This window comes from Schistocerca serialis, chromosome 2 (genome assembly GCF_023864345.2).
Source record: "Schistocerca serialis cubense isolate TAMUIC-IGC-003099 chromosome 2, iqSchSeri2.2, whole genome shotgun sequence".
In the NCBI taxonomy this organism is placed as follows: domain Eukaryota; kingdom Metazoa; phylum Arthropoda; class Insecta; order Orthoptera; family Acrididae; genus Schistocerca; species Schistocerca serialis.
In genome coordinates, this window is record NC_064639.1 from 642,389,172 (window position 1) to 642,401,617 (window position 12,446).

At 42.8% G+C, this 12,446-nt stretch overlaps 1 protein-coding gene across 1 annotated transcript in view; it reads left to right on the forward strand.

Annotated features, from left to right (window-relative positions):
• The first annotated feature begins 4,517 nt into the window (after positions 1-4,517).
• The window catches only part of LOC126456299 (E3 ubiquitin-protein ligase RNF12-B-like), a 132,321-nt gene continuing 124,392 nt past the window's right edge, over positions 4,518-12,446 (forward strand). Inside the window, exon 1 of the mRNA XM_050092051.1 lies at positions 4,518-4,733. Within this exon, the coding sequence (XP_049948008.1) occupies positions 4,518-4,733 (216 nt within the window). The remainder of the gene's footprint in view (positions 4,734-12,446) is intronic.

Below are 12,446 nucleotides of genomic sequence, written 5' to 3' on the forward strand. Positions count from 1 at the left end.
AGATGCTGAACAAGCTCCAGTGGCGGACACTTCAAGAAAGGCGTTACGCAATACGGAGAGGTTTATTATCGAAATTACGAGAGAGCACATTCCGGGAAGAGATGGGCAACATATTACTACCGCCCACATATATCTCGCGTAATGATCACAACGAAAAGATCCGAGAAATTAGAGCAAATACGGAGACTTACAAGCAGTCGTTCTTCCCACGCACAACTCGTGAATGGAACAGGGAAGGGGGGATCAGATAGTGGTACAATAAGTACCCTCCGCCACACACCGTAAGGTGGTTCGCGGAGTATAGATGTAGATGTAGATTCGCGTTCATGCCTGTGCTGATTCTGTAAAGCTGGGAAATCCTCACAGGGCCAGCAGCCAGATTTGTAGACTATTTAGCCGTGGTAAAAAATCACGTTGCTCAGGGTGCACCACGGGGAGGCTAGTCTACATTGCACTGCCGAAATGCACCACAACATCCAATGGATCCCACCCGCATCGAAGAACTACAACCGCTTTGTGGGATTACTCCTAGCCATTGCCAAAAAACACATTCCCAGAGGCTACAGGAAAACCTATATTCCCGGCTGGAGCCAAGAACGCATAGACCTATATAATGCATATTCGCAAAACAACGATCTTGAAATTGCGGACGAGCTTCTCCAATGCCTGGACTCAGCAAGACGAGAAATGTGGCACACTCTCATGAAAAATATGAACTTCAAGCACTCCAGCAAGAAAGCCTTGTGCCTTCTTAAAAACCTAGGTAGAAGCTCCATTAAAACCTGTATGGGTGGCAACATACACCCCAAAGAGGTAGCAAACAGAATAGTTAACCTTACGAGAAAAACACCGCGCAGCAGCAAGGATAAGACTATGAAAGTAAAGAAAGGACTGAGAACCAAGCTCCGACAATCCACACCCGACAACAATTTCTCAAAAACCTTTACCATCCTAGAGATCACACAAGCACTGAAAGAAATGAAAATGGGTAAAGCGGCTGGTTTAGATGAGGTCTACCCCGAGTTCTTACGGCACCTAGGACCTCGATCTCTACTGTGGCTAACTCAGTTTTACAATGACATCCAACGATCGGAAACACTACCACCACTATTTAAACAAACCAACGCGATTGCTACGGTCGCAGGTTCGAATCCTGCCTCGGGCCTGGATGTGTGTGATGTCCTTAGGTTAGTTAGGTTTAAGTAGTTCTAAGTTCTAGGGGACTGATGAACGCAGCTGTTAAGTCCCATAGTGCTCAGTGCCATTTGAACCATTTTTAAACAAACCAAGATCGTCGCCATTCTTAAGCCTGGCGAAGATGGAAAGCTCCCAGAGGACTATAGACCTATAGCTCTTCTAAGTGTATGCTACAAACTATTGGAGAGACTTATTCTCAACAGAATAAAACCCATTGCTGAGAATTTCATTCCTATTGAACAAGCCGGATTTAGACCCGGTCGGAGTTGCTGTGATCAAGTACTATCTCTTACCACACATATTGAGAGTGGATTTCAAAGGAAGAAAAAGACAGTCGCCGTGTTCATAGATCTATCGTCAGCATATGGCACAGTGTGGAGGGAGGCAATGATTCTTAAACTCCAACGCATTATTCCTTGCAAGAAAACGGCTACCTTAATCAACAATATGCTTTCAAATAGATTTTTTGAAGTACACCTAGATGGAGGGATAAGCAAGAAATATAGGTTAAATGATGGCCTGCCCCAAGGATCCGTGCTAGCTCCATTACTTTTTAATATATATACATCAGACCTACCAGAGACATCTTCTAAGAAGTTTATCTATGCAGACGATATTGCTCTCACATATCAACACCAAGACTTCCACAATTCCGAAAGAATTATTGAGGAAGACCTTATCAAAACGGATGAATATTTCGAAACATGGAGGCTCAGACCTAATACTTATAAAACCCAAGTCTCCTGTTTCCACCTCAACAACAGACAGGCAAACTATGCACCCCACGTAGAGTTCAGAGGCCAGCTGCTTAACTACAGTCCCCTCCCAAAGTATCTGGGAATTATATTGGACCGATCTCTGACGTACAAGGAGCACTTATACAAATGCGCAGCGAAAATCAAAACCAGATATAATGTCCTACACAAACTCACTGGAATTAGCTGGGGAGCAAGCGCCACAGTTCTCACGAGATACGGCATCATAAAGATTAAGCTACATGGAAAAGAAAAGAACGAAGGGGCGAAATCGGCTAGAGATACAGATGAAGTATGTATACAAATACGTATGAAATATGTTAAATATGCATGACATATATTTGACATGTGTACACAGTCAAAGCCATGCGTGAAAAGCTCACCTTAAACCCGTGGGACGATTCAGCCATATCTGGTACAGATATTAGTTAGATTCTGGAAACAAATAGTATAGGGGCTACAATCACCAGCGTCTTATTGGGGTGATGGTGATGACGTGGAGAGAGAGCAAGTAGGAGATGAGAAAAAATGGGGGGAGGAAGAAATAGGCACACAGAGGAAGGACGAGAGGATGAACAAAAAGAGGGGGAGTAGGAAATGGACAGAGAAAGGGACGAGGCAGGAATGGACAGAAAGAGGAGATGGCAAGAGAGTGGGGGGAAGGGGGAAGTGGACAGAGAGAAGGTGGTCGAGGATGATGACAAAGGAGTAGCAGATGGAATTAGAGGGCGGGCAGGAGGACATGGTCAGAGGTGAAATGAGCGGATGGACAGAGTGGGGAGGAGCAGATGGACAGAGAGTGGGGGATGGGAGATGTAGACTAGTAGAAGACTCTAATAAATACACACCTCTTGGGCAACAATGGGTATTTTTTGCTAAGAACGTTTCCCCTTTGCATAATACAAGCTCTCTCTCTCTCACACACACAAACACACCCCCACACCTTTGCGAATCGAAGCACCTGTGTGTGTGTGTGTGTGTGTGTGTGTGTGTGTGTGTGTGTGTGTGTGTGAGCTTGTATTATGCAAAGGGGAAACGTTGTTAGCAAAAATCGCGGAAAATTCCGGACCGATTTATTTCAAATGTTTAGGCAATATTGTAATAAAGATTCAGACAGGCATAAGCTATACATTTATTTAAAAGGAAGTGTATAGGTTTTCTGTTAAAACGAGACTGTGAGAAAGAAAATGCTGTCGTGGCCTGCAAAAATGTGCCGTTTCGATTTATTTCTTCTAGTCAGTTTCAACTACAATTATACAGCATGTAAACCACTATACAGTCTGTTTCTCCCATACATACTCTTTCTTCTTATATATAATTTCGAAATTGTGTACAAGGCAAAGTGATTTTTTGTTTTCTTTTTCACCATTGGTTTTAGAGACAACAGGAAGTTCGTACTTATGGCTTATCCGCTTACGATTAGAGTACTACTACGGATTATGAATCGTCAGAAACTTTGTAATGCTTGCCATTTGCAAATAAAGACTATGCGAAACACTGGAATTGTAGCTTCCACCCTCATAGATCCATCAGCTGGGGAGGTCTCTCTCACACCCCGTATACCAATGATCCCAAACGATTTACCCGTTCATTTTAAGTGACTTCAGTTCCCAATAAAGGTTTCATTTGCAATAAGAATAAGCCAGGCTCGGTGTCAAAGAGATGGATAAGAGCAAAGAGAGTAGGGGAGGACGTTTATGTAGAGTGAGGAGGAGATGAATCGAGAGGGGGGTTGGGTTGGGTTGTTTGGTGAAGGAGACCAGACAGCGAGGTCATCGGTCTCATCGTATTAGGGAAGGACGGGGAAGGAAGTTGGCCGTGCCCCTTCAAAGGAACCATCCCGGCATTTGCCTGGAGCGATTTAGGGAAATCACGGAAAACCTAAATCAGGATGGCCGGACGCGGGATTGAACCGTCGTCCTCCCGAATGCGAGTCCATTGTACTAGCCACTGCGCCACCTCGCTCGGTGATGGAGAGGGGGAGGAGGTGTTGCATAGTGAGTGCGGGGGGGGGGGGGGGCGGAGGGAGAGGTAGAGGGGAGAGATAGACAAAGAATATGGGAGAAGAACATGGGCAGAGAGAAAGGATCTATATCCAATTCCCTTACCTATTTAGCAACTGCAAAATATTGCCGGGTTCGCTAGTAACTACATGTTTATTAATCTTTAAGAATCTTGAAGAACGCGGTCTGTTTGGCCTTATCGCGTGAAACTAAAAGAAGTAAATTTTAATGAGGGAGGTTAACTATTACATGAAAAGTAAAGGAGATCGCACTGACTTCCACATACGACACAGAATTCGTTTTCCCTGTCGTATTTCCAGTATAAAAAACGCCTGACGAAATATCTGGCGGCAGACGTAAGATATGCACCGCTATTCTCCGCTGTAGGCAATCGCAGCTTACAGGATCACAGGACGAGCTAGCCTCCTCGGGGCAGAACAGCGTTCATTTATAAGCCGCTCCGCAGTCGTATTTCGTTTAAATATGAAATATTCGTCCCGGAGGCGGCGACAGGAGAGGTCTAAGCCCCGGCGGTATAAATACCGCGACATCCTCACAGGCGATGCATAATGCATCAGAGCGGCGTGTAGCGCGGCCACGGGCCCCCAGCCGCACCGTCGCGCCGCGTCGCTCCTTTGACGAGGACTTCTCGGCGCCGCCGCCTGCCGCCGCCGCTGCTGCTGGAAGCAGATTTCCGGCGGCAGATCTCGCCACCACGCTTTCAAACTCTACGCCTTTCTTTGCATTTGCTGCGTTATGTATTTTTGCTAGGGTAAAGGTACGAGAAGCCTCGGTATTTTACAGTTTGAATTCCTGATGGATGAAAGACAAAGAGGTCCCACACATGTTCCGCGTGACGCATGAAGTAGTGTGTTTTTTATATCTCTTAAAATCCTGAACAGGAATTCATTGTTTGAAACAACTTGAAAAACCAGCCTTTTTCTGTGAAGCCTGCTTTTAAGAGGGTAGCCAGAAGCCATTCCCTTACTTCCCTATACAAGACGACCATAACATCATCGTCCGAAAACGACCATTCCTTGAAACTTGCCTAAACTCAGGGCATCTGGACTGAAGGAAAGCTGGAGGAATGTGCTTCGTTTATTATTCTCAATTGCCTTGGTCGTATTTAATGGACTTAAAAGAATTTACTGGTCTCGATTCTTACGAGTCATAATCAGTATCTTACTATGTCAAGTAGTTTCGTACCATCCATCTTGTTCACCTGACATCAAATAAAAGTCAATGTAGAAGTCAGGTGACCAAGATGGGCAATAGCGGACTGTTCGAAATGTTGCTTTTGTCTCGATATATTAATGATGACTCATAACCACCATACACAGTGAACTGTTGTTAAGTCTATCCAATATGATCAAAACACGAGTGAGTAAAGATGTATTTTCCGAAGTGAATCACATGATTCACTTCGAAAATATCAAATTTCGCTTATCTGAAACATTCCTCATCCTCTTGCAACACATTTTAGTGATCAGACATAGGGGGAGCGTCTTTGGCTAGTCATCAAACGTCCACAGGAACGGGTTCGACGCAGTCACTACTTAAAAGTGAATGAAAATTTTTAACGGTATCCTCCGCTATAAGGGGTCACCATTGTTCTGCCAATGACCTCATCAGACAAGACGGACGAAGAGACAGAGCTTCGATCATTCTCCCGCCCTTGGCCAAAGAAACTGTCAGACATGATCAATGCCATGAGAATGCAGAAGGAAATGGAAACCTCTGCGTTGAAGACACAATTTGTATCCACAGAACATATGCCTGGAATTGAAAAAAGATTCCGAATTAGTCCCTCACTTAAATCTCCAGGTAAATTAGACCTATGTTCGCATCTCCATGAGAGAATTGCTTAGAGGGAGGTAACCATGAGGATAAAAAAACTGAATAACAAACGAAAGGGTAAGATTCTATAAATCATAGTGTGGAATGTTATAAGTCCGAATGTGGCAGGCAGGGTAGAAAATCTGAAAAGAGAAACACCGCGGCTCGGTCTAAATGTAGTATAAGTCAGCGACGTGAAATGAAGGAAGATAAGATGTTGTGTTCAGAGGAACATAGGTTCGTATCACCAGTAGCAGAAAATAGTGTAACTGGAGTAGGATTCGTCATGAATAGGAAGGCGAGACAGAAGAGAGAGAGAGAGAGAGAGAGAGTTATTGTACACAGTTCAGTGATAGGGTCATCCCATCAGAATTGACAGAAAACCAACAGCGACAACGTTGCAAGCAGAAGATGAAGAGATAGAGAAAGTTTATGAGGATGGTTAACGGCTTATTCAGTATGTAAAGAGAGTACGGGAGGATTGGAATATAGTTGCAGGAGAAGGAGTGGAAGAGAGGGTTACGAGAGAATATGAGCTTAGCAGTAGAAATCAGAGATGAGAAAAAGTACTTGATTTCTGCAATAAATTTCAGCTACTAAAGCCGAATAGCGGAGAATTACAAGAGGAATAGGTATACTTGGAAAAGGCTGGGAGATACGGGAAGATTCTAATTAGATTAATCGTGGGCAGGCAGAGAATCTGAAATCAGGTACTGGGTTGTATGGCGTACTCGGAGGAGATGTAGACTCAGATTACTGTTTAGTAATCACGAAGAGTAGACTGGAGAAGGACGTCTTTATCAGGAGATACAAAGCTGGCGTTCTACGGATCTGAGCGTCTACTATCAGGTCCCTTAATCGGGCAGGTAGGTTAGAAATTTTAATAAAGGAAATGGATAGTTTAAAGTTAGATGTAGTGGGAAATAGTGAAGTTCGGTGGCAGAGAGGTTCGAGCGCGCACGGAGGCTTTCCGGCAGTCGTTCTTCCCGCGAACCACAAGCGACTGGAACAGGAAACGGAGGTAATTACAGTGGCACGTAAAGTGCCCTCCGCCACACACCGTTGGGTGGCTTGCCTAGTATAAATGTAGATGTAGATGTAGAGGAACAGGATTTCTGGTCAGGTGAACACAGGGTTATAAACACAAAATCAAATAGGGGTAATGCAGAAATAGGTATAAAAATGAGTAAAAAAATAGGAACGCAGAGAAGCTACTATGAACAGCATAATGAACGCATTATTGCATCCAAGATAGACACGAAGCCTACGCCTACAACAATGGTACAAGTTTATACGCCAACTAGCTCCGCAGATGATGAAGTGATTGAAGAAATGTATGACGCGATAAAAGAAACTATTCAGACAGTTAAGGGAGCTGAAAATTTGAGTCATGTGCAAGTAGAATTCGATAGTAAGAGAAGGAAGAGAAGGAAAAGTAGTAGGTGAATATGGACTGGAGGAAAAGTAATGAAAGGGGATGCTGCCTGGCGGAAGTTTGCGCGGAGAATAATTTAGTAATAGCTAACACTTGGTTTAAGAATCACGAAGGAAGGTTGTATACGTGGAAGAGACCTAGAGACACCGGATGATTTCAGATTGATTATATAATGGTTAGACAGAGATTTAGGAACCAAGTTATGTATTGTAAGACACTTCCAGGGACAGATGTGGACTCTGACCACAATTTATTGCTTATGAACAGTAGATTAAAACTTGAGAAACTGCAAAAAGGCAGAAAGTTAAGGAGATGGGACCTGGATAACTCAAGGAACCAGAGGTTGTAGAGGGTTTCAGAGGGAGAATTAGGGAACTTTTGACAAGAACAGAGGAAAAGAACACAGTAGAAGATGAACGGGTAGCTTTGGGAGATGAAATAACGAAGGCAGCAGAGGATCAAGTAGGTAAAAAGACGAGGGTAGTAGAAAGCCTTGGGTAACGCAAGAGATACTGAATTTAATGGATGAAAAATGCAATAAATGAAGAGGGCGAAAGGGGATTACAAACGTCTGAAAAATGAAATCGACAGAAAGAGCAAAATGGCTAAGCGGGAATGGCTAGAGGAGAAATGTAAGGATGTAGAAGCATATATTACAATGGGTAAGACAGATACTGCCTACAGGAAAATTAGAGACCTTTGGAGAAAAGAGAACCATCTGTTTGAAAATCAAGAGCTCAGATGGAAAACCAGTCCTGGGCAGAGGGAAGAAGGAAGAAGGTTGAAGGAGTATTTAGAGGATTTATACAAGGGAGATCTACATGAGGGCAAAATTAAGGAAATTGGAAGAAGACTTAGGGGAAGATGAAAAGGGAGATATAACGCTGCGTGCAGAATTTGACAAAACTCTGAAAGACTGAAGTCGAAAGAAGGCCCCGGGGAAGACAACATACCGTTAGAGCTACTGATAGCATTAACCATGACTAAACTCTTACATTTGGCGAGCAAGAATATAATAATCCCGATTCGAAAGAAAGCAGGTGCTGACAGATGTGAAAATTTCCGAACTATCAGTTTAATAACTCATGGCTGCAAACACGAATCCCTTGCAGAACAATGGAAAATCTGGTAGAAGCCAATCTTGGGGTAGATCAGTTTGGATTCCGGGGAAATGTAGGCACACACGAGCAATACTAACTCTACGATTTCTCATAGCAGGTAGGTTAAGGAAAGACAAACCTACGTTTATAGCATTTGTAGACTTAGACAAAGCTTTTGACAGTGTTGACTGGAATGCAATCTTCCAAATTCTACAGGTGGCAGGGGTAACATACAGGGAGCGAAAGGTTATTTACAATGTGTACAGAAGCCAGATGGTAGTTACAAGAGTCGTGAGGCAGGAATAGGAAGCAGTGCTTGAGAAGGGAATGAGACAGGGTTGTAGCCTATCCCCGATGTTCTTCAGTGTGTATACTGCGCAAGCAGTAAAGGTAACAAATTAAAATTTGGAGTAGGGATTAAAGTCCAGGGAGAAGAAATAAAAACTTTGAGGTTTGCCGACAACATTTTAATTCTATCGGAGACAGCAAAGGACTTGGAAGAGCAGTTGAACGGAATGGACAGTGTCTTGAAAGGAGGATATGAGATGAATAACAACAAAAGCAAAACGAGGGTAATGGAACGTTGTCGAATTAAGCCGGGTGATGCTGAGGGAATTAGATTAGGAAATGATGCATTTAAAGTAGTAAAGTTTTGCTATCTGGCGAGCAAAATAACTGATGATGGTCGAAGTAGAGAGGATATAAAATGTAGATTGGCAATGGCAAGGAAAACGTTTCTGAAATAGACACGTTTATTAACATCGAGTATAGATTTAAGTGTCATGAAGTCCTTTCCGAAAGTATTTGTGTCGAGTGTAGCGATGTATGGAAGTGAAACATGGACGATAAACAGTTTACACAAGAAGATAATAGAAGCTTTCGAAATATGGTACTACAGAAGAATGTTGAAGATTAGGTGATTAGATCACGTAACTAATGAGGAGATACTGAATAGAATTGGGGAGCAGAGAAATTTGTGCTAAAACCTGACTAAAAGAAGTAATCGGTTGCTAGGACACATTATGAGGCATTAAGGGATCACCAATTTAGTACTGGATGGTAGCATGGGATGAAGGTTGCAGTAGTTACTCGGAGATGAAGAAGCTTCCACAGGATAGAGTAGCATGGAGAGCTACATCAAACCAGTCTTTGGACTGAAGACCGCAACAATAACAACAGGCTGAAGTGTAAGAAAATCGTCAGGAATAATCAAGGTGGAAAGAAGTGGGATACTGAAGTACTGACGAATGATGATGTGCGTCTGAAGTTCTCTAAGGCTATAGATACTACGATGATTAACTCTGTTGCAAGAAGTTAAGTTGAAGAGCAATGGATATCTACAGAAAGGACAGTCACAGATGTTGGACGTATAAAGATCAATAAAAGGTGAGAAATTTTGTATTGTAGACATTCTCAGCTGTAGAATTGTATTGTGATGAAGAATGCCTCTTCAGTTGTGTGATAAATATTTATTTATGATCCAACTATTTTCGCAGCTTTAGAGCCATATCTTGAGGGATAAATATTTATTTCACAACTTAGTCCAAGTGATAACCAGTAGATGGCACAGCATTCTCTGTCCAATTGTAATAATAATGTTCAACTCTCAAAGAGGCCGGTAGTTCATATTTTAAACTACACTGCCTTTCCCTGAGGAGAGGACACTGCAGTCATTTGCAAGGACACAGCAGGACGGATTGCCAAGAATGTACGCGCGAAAGCATCTGAGTTCTTCTGGCTCGGTGGCAGTCATTTTACCAGCTTTAGAAAGCATGGACGTGCTGAAAATTCCAGCACCCCACGGGCACAGGGAGGAGCGTACAAAAAGCGTGTGGAATTGGCGCAGGGAGGCGTGTGAAAGAAGTCAGCATTCTTAAGAAGATGTTTTTCTAGACAGTGAGGAAATTCCTTATAAATCACGGACGCTGGCAGATTTTGAGACAGAGCCGAGACGTGAGACTGTCCAGTCCTCACGAAGAGAGAGCGGTTATAAAGATGTGTTATGTAGCTGCGCTCCCAACAGCCTTGGAATACAGGAAAACGTTTCAAGGGCCACACGACAGCCCACACCAGATAGGAAATTTCCACCCCGCACGGAGAGGCACGGCTATGAAACGGCAGTCTGTCATTGGGCTGCATTGAAAATTTTGTCAGCCAATGACAATGCCAAAAGAAATCATACTTCGAAGAGGAGTTGAACTGAGAGATGGAGAGAAGCGAGAAATGGGATTCGTGGAGACACTGCAAAAGCGAGAGGACATGGGCGCTCATCCACCAATCGCCAACATCCACCTTCCGACACCATGACAGCACAGCTTCCGTCACGCAATGGACAAGTGTCAGACAACGCGGAGATCATACCTGGGACCTGCAGCAACGCTGCGACTGCCGATGAGGACAGCCGACTCACTCAGCATATTTCCGAGGCGATACGCCGTACCGACGCAGCTCTTGCCGCCGACAGCAGTATACGGCGAACGATAATGAAGAATGGTGAGACGATTAGTTTCCTCCTCACTCCCATTAATAACTGAGTCATGTCCACACCCAGTCAAATCTGCCGTGAGATTTATAATTTTTTTTTGGTTTGTGTAAACAGCACGAAAATAAATACATTCTTTTCATGTTTTGATCATATAAGCAATCTTTTATATTCATACAGGATCCCTTTGATTTTATACCTTTTGTGTTTGATTTCATTTAATTTCTCGGGTTCACTACAATATGTCACTACGATTAAAATAGATGCCACGACAGGAAAATTAAAGATGACTTTGGAGAAAAGACAACCACCTGTACGAATATCAAGAGCTCATATGGAAAACCAGTCCTAAGCAAAGAAGGGAAAGTATACAGGTGGAAAGAGTATATAGAGGGTCTATATAAGGGAGATGTACTTGAGGGCAATATTATGGAAGTCGTAGAGGACGTAGATAAAGAAGAGAAGGGCAATATGATACCGTGTGATGAATTTGACAGAGCACTGAAAGACTTAAGTCGAAACAAGGCCCCAGGAGTAGACAACATTCCATTACAACTACTAATAGCCTTGGGAGAGGCAGACAAGACAAAACTCTTACATCTGGTGAAGTAAAATGTAGGAGACGTGTAAAATACCCTCAGACTTTAAAAAGAATACAGTAATTCCAATTACAAAGAAAGCAGATGCTGAAATGTGTGAAAATTACCGAACTATCAGTTTAATAAGTCACGGTTGTGAAATACTAGCACGAATCTTTTACAGAAGAATGGACAAACTGGTAGATGCTGACCTCGGGGAAGATCAGTCTGGATTCCGTTCAAATGTAGGAACATGCGAGGCAATAAAGACCCTGCGACTTCTCATAGAAGAAACCTACGTTCCCAGCATTTGTAGACTTCTTTTGACAGTCTTGACTGGAATACTCTCTTTCAAATTCTGGAGGTGCCTGGGGTAAAACACAAGGAGGGGTAGGCTATTTACAATCTGTACAGAACCAGAAGGCAGGTATAAGAGTCGAGGGACACGAAGTGGAACCAGTGGTTGAGAAGGGAGTGAGATAGGATTATAGCCCATCCACTATTTTATTGAATTTGTATATTGAGCAGGCACTAAAGGAAACAAAAGAAAAATTTGGAGTAGGAATTAAAATCCATGGAGAAGAAAAAAAAATCTTGAGGTTCGCCAATGACGTTGCAATTTTGTCAGAAAGAGCAAAGGATTTGGAAGAGCAGTTGAACGGCATGGATAGTGTCTTGATAGGAGGATATAAGATGAACATCAACAAAAACCAAACAAGGATGATGGAATGTAGTCGAATTACATCAGATGACGCTGAGGCAATTAGATTAGGAATGAGTCATTTGAAGTAGTATATGACGTTTACTATTTGGGCAGCAAAATAACTGATAATGGTTGAAGTAGAGAGACTATGAAATGTAGATTGACGTTGACAAGGAAAGCGCTTCTGAAGAAGAGAAATTTGTTAACATCGAGTACAGATTTAAGTGTTAGGAAGCCGCTTCTGAAAGTATTTGTATCGAAGTGAAACATGGATGATAAATAGTATAGACAAGAAAAGAATAGAAGCTTTTGAAATTTGGTGATACAGATGAATGCTGAAGATTAGATGGGCAGATC